The 6,706-nt window shown below is 41.0% G+C and overlaps 1 protein-coding gene across 1 annotated transcript in view; it reads right to left on the bottom strand.

Annotated features, from left to right (window-relative positions):
• LOC122539299 (coiled-coil domain-containing protein 80-like) overlaps positions 1 to 6,706 on the bottom strand; it is a 27,594-nt gene that overhangs the window by 8,829 nt on the left and 12,059 nt on the right. Inside the window, exons 3-5 of the mRNA XM_043673995.1 lie at positions 5,509 to 5,665; positions 4,596 to 4,729; positions 2,609 to 2,760 (exon numbers count right to left, since the gene is read on the bottom strand). Of these exons, the coding sequence (XP_043529930.1) occupies positions 2,609 to 2,760; positions 4,596 to 4,729; positions 5,509 to 5,665 (443 nt within the window). The remainder of the gene's footprint in view (positions 1 to 2,608; positions 2,761 to 4,595; positions 4,730 to 5,508; positions 5,666 to 6,706) is intronic.

Genomic DNA, 6,706 nt, shown 5'->3' with positions numbered 1-6,706 from the left:
TCAACCTTAAACATATTAACCAATCCAGACTGGACAGCCCTCTGTGGTAAGGAATTCCTCAGATTCACTACTCTCTGAGAGGAAAATAAAATCCTCCTCATTTCTGTCTTAAGTGTGCAAACCCCTTCTTCTGAGATGATGCCTTCTGGTCCTAGCTTCTCTCACAAGGGGAAACAATTTCATAGCATCTATCACCTTTAAAGGAGAATTTTGTGTCTTTCCATAAGGTCTCTTCTCATTCTTCTGAATTCTAATGAGTACAGGCCTAACCTACTCAACCTCTCCTCAGAAGGAAAATCTCTCCATTTCCAGAATCAATCCAATGAACCTTATCTGAACCACCCTCAATGCCAGTATTCTGTTCTTTAGATAAAAAGGGACCAAAATTGTTCGCTGTATTCCAGTTGTGGTGTGACTAGTGCCTTTGTACAGTTTTAGCAAGATCTCCCTAACTTTATATTCCATTCCATTTAAAATAAAGGTCAACGGTCCACTTGCCTTCCCCATTACCCACTGATCTTGCTTGCTAGCTTTATGTGCTTCAAGCATGAGGGTCCCCAAACCCCACTGTGCCACTACATTTTCAGTATGTCATCCTTTTAATAATACTCAACTTTTCTATTCTTCCTGCTAAAGTGCATAATCTCACATTTTTCCCCATATTACATCCTACTGAACAATCATTTAACCCATCTTCTCCTCTATAGATGATTTGTGTCAACCATCCACTTGCCTTCCCAACTCTTTTTGGGTCATCTGAAAAGTTGGGCGATAGTATATTCACCTCACTTATCCAAATAATTACAAAAATTGTAAATAATTGTGGGTCCAGCACTGATCCTTGTGGCACTCCACTCCATAAGATGCCATCGAGAAAATGACCTCTATATCCATCTGTCTTCTATTAGTTAGCCAAACCTCTATCCATCCTAATCTAATAAACCATATCTCCAATATCAAGGGCTCTTAACTTGTTAAGACCATAAGAAATAGGAACAGGAGTAGGCCATTCATTTTTATATATTTAATATAGCTATTACCATCCATTTTTATATTACTTGCTAATTACTCTCGGTTCATTTTTTTCTGTTGTTTGGTCATGTTTTCTTGCATTTTAAAACTTTTCCAATTTTTTAGTTGTTCACTAATCTTTGCCATATTGTATGCTTTTTCTTTCAATTTGACGCTATCCTTAACTTCTCTGGTTAACCATGGTCAGTTTGTTCTCTTCCTAGATTCCTCCTTCCTCACTTGGATTTAATATTGCAGTGAGTCATGAACCTTTTATTAAACATTTGCCATTTTCCCTAAACCTCCTTTCTGCTGACCTCCTTTCCCTGTTTACACCAGCCAGCTCTGCCCTCATTCCATTAGGTTTACATGCTTGTGCCTTGCCAGGGACACCCACACCTCATAAGAGAATACTGAATAAAAGTGGGACTGCAGATTAATGGGTGGGTACAGTCAATGATGGGGGGAGAGTGTATACAGGGTGTAGATCCCCTGGAGGGGATTAAATGGAGGTAGAATCTATAAAAGGATAGAGTATGAAAAGAACTGTGCAGCATTGGGGTTAATGGACTTAGTAATTTCTACTTGTGTTTTATGTCGACTAAGGAAATAAGAGATGTTAATGTAAAGGGTGGAGGAGATCATCCTGCAGCATATTAAGAGTTGTGTTGAACGCATATACAAACACATACTATATATATTATATGGATATAAGTTAGCTTGCTGAGCTGGAAGGTTTGTTTTCAGACATTTCGTCACCATGACTTGGTAACATCATCAGTGAGAGTCTCCGGTGAAGCGCTGGTGGTATGTCCAGTCTCTCTACCTATAGGTCTTGGTTTCTTAAGGTTAGTGATGTCATTTCTGTTTTTTTTTCAAGAGAAGGTGGATGGGATCTAAATCGATGTGTTTATTGATGGTTTTCTGATTAGAACGCCAAGCCTCTAAGAATTCTTGGGCGTGTCTTTGTTTCACATATCCTAAGTTGTATGTTTCGACCCAGTCAAAGTGGTGTGCTCCTTTATCTGTATGTATGGAAACTAGTGATAGTGGGTCATGTCTTTTGGTGGCTAGTTGACGTTCATGTATCCTGGTAGCAAGTTTCCTGCTAGTTTGTCTAATGTAGTGTTTATTACAGTTCTTACATGGTATTTTGTATCCATACCTACAGACAAAGAAGGATACCACTTTGACTGGGACAACACACATATCCTAGGACAGGCGATAAAAAGGCACGCATGAGAATTCCTGAAGGTCTGGCATTCTAACCAGAACTCCATCAATAAACACATCGATTTAGATCCTATCTACATTCCCTTGAAAAAAAAAACAGAAATGATATCTCGCCCACCTTAAGAAACCGAGACCTACAAACAGAAAGGCAGGACATACCACCAGCACTTCACCAGAGGCTCTTACTGATGATGTTACCTAGTCATGGTGACAAAACGTCTGAAAATAAACCTTCACGCTCAGCGAGCTAACTTACATCCATATCATCAACCTGACCTACACATCTTCTCAAAAGTCACTAATATATTTATATGCTGAGCATGTATACATATGTATAAAAGAAAATCATGACGTTTACACATACCTGGAAAGAAATTTGTTGATGTTGACCTCCCTGTTGTGTTCGATACAGGTGACACCATTTTTCTTTTCTTCCTCAATCTCTAGCCGCCGAGAAGGCAGTGTGTCCACATAATCCACTAGAATCTTAACAGGGATAGGGACATCGAAATATTGCTAGATGGGGTGGAAAAAAATAGAAATATAAAAAAGGAGCAGTCACTATATGAAAGGTGCATTAATACCGTCCTGATGAATGAAGTATTACCACACGTATTGTCAACATATAAATAAATGTTACTGCATCAGGAAAATAGAACAAACTTAACAGTTACCAGCTGTTAGCAGCACCAAGACCACATCAAGGCCATTCAGCATCTCATAGCTACTCTACCCATTGATTAGAACATGATTCTCTAATAGAGACGTACAAAATAATACATGGCTTGGAAAAGGTGGATGCTAGGAAATTGTTTCAGTTAAACGAGGAGACTAGGACCTGTGGACACAGCCTTAGAATTAGAGGGGGTCATTTCAGAACAGAAATGCGGAGACATTTCTTCAGCCAGAGAGTGGTGGGCCTGTGGAATTCATTGCCACGGAGTGAAGTGGAAGCCGGGACGCTAAATGTCTTCAAGGCCGGGATTGATAGATTCTTGTTGTCTCGAGGAATTAAGGGCTACGGGGAGAATGCTGGTAAGTGGAGCTGAAATGCGCATCAGCCATGATTGAATGGCGGAGTGGACTCGATGGGCCGAATGGCCTTACTTCCACTCCTATGTCTTATGGTCTTATGGCAGATCTACACTTCCATTTCATTTCCCCACCTTTGCTCTACATCACTCCAACTTGCTCTGATCCACAGCTTTTGGGGGAAAGAGAACTAGATTTCCATGGTCCACTGCACCAATACATGATTCCTACCTTTGCTCCTTATCGATCGAGCTCCAAGTTTAATGATTATGCCTTCTGATGAGAATTTCTCACCAGAAGAAATAATTTCTTCCCTTATCAGTGGGTTACACTCTCGCTTTGGAGCTAATATAGACACAATATTGCGGGATAAGATGGTAAACCAAGATCCAGTCTGCTCTCAAAGCAGGAAGGGCTGCAGAGTTCTCCCAGGTGTCCTGACAATATTTATCTCTCAATCAATCTCACTAAAACCAATTTGCACTGTCATTATTATGTTGCTGCTTGTGGGAGTTGGTTGTGCACCGACTGGGGCCTTTTGTGCATCTTTGCAGGAATCAGACTTCAAAACATAGATCACTGACAGAAAGCACATTTGGGATTTGTTTTGGGGTCATGCAAGGCTTTAGATAAACATGTCTTTGTTTCGGTCTCAGTGACTTGGCCTACATTCCTCCCTTAACAAAAGACAACTATTTATTCATTTTTTAGTTGTTTTTGGGATTCTGCAGTGTATAGGATTTTGGCAATGAAGGATTGTTGATTACAGATTCAAGTCTGGATGATGTGTAACCTGGAAGGGGTGTTGCAGGTGGTGGTGTTCCTATGCACCTGCTGGCCTCATCCTTCTATGGGGTAGAGATTCTGGATTTAGAAAAGCTGCTGAAGAAGTCTTGGTGAGTTGTTACTGTGCATCTTGGAAATGGTAGACATTGCTCTTTACATACACCATTAGTGGAATGGAGTGGATGTGGAAGGCGGTGAAATGGAGTGTCAATCAGGTGGGCTGCTTTGTCCTGGATGGTGTCAAGCTGCTGGAGTGGGGAGTATTCCATCACACTCCCAAGATGGTGGACAGGTTTAGGGGAGTCAGGAGATGAGTTACTTGCTGCGGAATTCCCAGGCTCTGATCTGTTCTTGTCATCACCATAATTATATAACCGGTCCAGTTCAGCTTATATGTAACACACACAAAATGGTTCAGGACATTCCTGAGAGATCATCATAATGCGCTGTATAAATGCAAGACTCTCTTTTCCAAATAGATTAGAATGAAATTATTTAACATTAATATTAAAGCATAAAATACCAGTTCTCACCTTAACTTGCATATCATAATCAACCAGAACCATAAAGAATTCATCAAATGACATCCCAAATTCTCTTCGTAGCTGAGCAATCAGCTCAACGTTGGCAGATTCGGAAGCTGGGTTTTCAAGTGCTAATTCGTTCTCTAAAATAGAGAAGTGAAAAGATATATTCAGGAAATGTGAAGTGCTTTTGTTTCTTGTCTAAATTAACTTTCCCTAATGTTCAAGGCCATCCATATGAACAAGGAGCAAGAGTAGGCCATGCAGCTCCTCACGCCTGCTCCACTATTCAACAAGACCCCGGCTGATCTGTTCACATTTCGAATTCCACATTAATAACTCAAGGGGCAAAAGCTTAAAGGGAGCATGCCCTGCACATAGGTTAATGGAAATGTGGAACTCTCTGTCCCAAAAAACTGTTGTGGCTGGGCTCAGTTAGAAATGAAGAAACCAAGACTGACAGATTATATTGGCTAGGTGGATGCTGCCTGAACTGCTGTGCTCTTCCAGCACTACTAATCCAGATTATATTGGCTAAACACTAAAAGAACCATCGCAAGGTAATACAGTTAAGCTGCAATCAGCCATTACCTAACCGAATGAAAGAATAAGCTCAAGGGGCTGAATGGCTTCCAGTTCCTAACTTTCCAAAATTGTCCCACGTGTGCTGCATGCTGCACGTGAATAGTTGATTGTAAGTCAGTGTCAAGCCTCATGTAGATTGAAGGGATTGGGATAGCAGAGAGTAGCAGGAGGGGGTGTTAGAACAAAAGGGGTGTGGGAGGTGGAAGAAAGGGGGATAGGGAAGCTGGAAGGTTAGAATCAGGAAACAAAAGGATGAAAATGGTTAGAATTGGGTAGGGGGTGGTGGATGAGCCTCTCACAAGGAGTAATGGGAAATATTTTCTGAACTGACACTCACCATTCTGATAATGCTCCACCATCAGGGTGCTGTTGGATTGTGAGCCCAGGATAGCGATCATGCTGAATTTCCGGACAGCTAGCTGGCATAAGTGCTCCAGGTACTCATCCCTTTGGTGTATGTAGAGCTTGCTGTCTTTCCTGGGTGCTGTAATGAGCTGTCATAACACAATAAGGTGCATTACACAAAAATATCATACCTGAGTCAGTGGTCAGGTGAGGAATTCAACTCAACATTTAGAATCTCACAAAAGCAGCAGCGGGGAGTATCTCTGCCTCTGGGTCAGAAACTCCAGGTTCAAATCCCACTCCAGGATTTGTTGGCCAAGAAAGGTACATTCATAACTCTTCCAAACAGGTCAAATATCAATTTTAAGATCCTTCCAACCCATGCAAACGGCAGGAGGTAACAGCAGGAGAGACTCCTCTATTCATGGGAAGAAACTTGGAGATTCTATCACCACTAACTGCTGTTCCAGAACTACAATGTACATGTAAAACTGCCTCCAAGCTCTGCCAGTGGAGATTATGAAGATGTGCGTAGGACCTGCCTTTAGGTAGAGCATACAAGAATTCCATTCACAAACTAAATTACTAATGCAACATATTAAATATTATTATTCATCACTGTGATTTGGGGGCCGTTAGCAAGTCTCACCTTATCTGCCTTTGAAGAGGGGGTAGTGAGATCAATTTTTTAACCACTGCAGTCTAATGTACTGTATTGTTGAAGTGATTAGCTAACTCAGTTCAGAATCAAACATAACAGAATCAAAAATCAGGCCAGAATGGGTAAGAGTACCTTTCAAAAAAGGCATCAGTAAACCAGTTAGATCTTTACAACAATGTGACATGTTTATGATCACTTTGACTGGTACCTGCTGTGTTTTAATTCAGTTTTTCAATTTCATATTAGTTATGTTCATCACATTGCCCTATCTGCCTCCCCTCAGTCATCATATTAAAAGATTGAACCAAAAGACAGTTATGTGAGGTTTATATTGAAAATAGCACAAATATCAGGACATATTAGAAGACAGAGGGTGGTGGTGGAGGGTTGTTTTTCAGACTGGAGGCCTGTGACCAGTGGAGTGCCACAAGGATCGGTGCTGGGTCCTCTACTTTTTGTCATTTACATAAATGATTTGGATGCGAGCATAAGAAGTACAGTTAGTAAGTTTGCAGGTGACACCAAAATT

The sequence above is a fragment of the Chiloscyllium plagiosum genome, chromosome 2 (genome assembly GCF_004010195.1).
Source record: "Chiloscyllium plagiosum isolate BGI_BamShark_2017 chromosome 2, ASM401019v2, whole genome shotgun sequence".
Taxonomy (NCBI): Eukaryota; Metazoa; Chordata; class Chondrichthyes; order Orectolobiformes; family Hemiscylliidae; genus Chiloscyllium; species Chiloscyllium plagiosum.
Note: the sequence above shows the minus strand (reverse complement) of the source record. Positions and strands in the feature narration are given on the sequence as shown.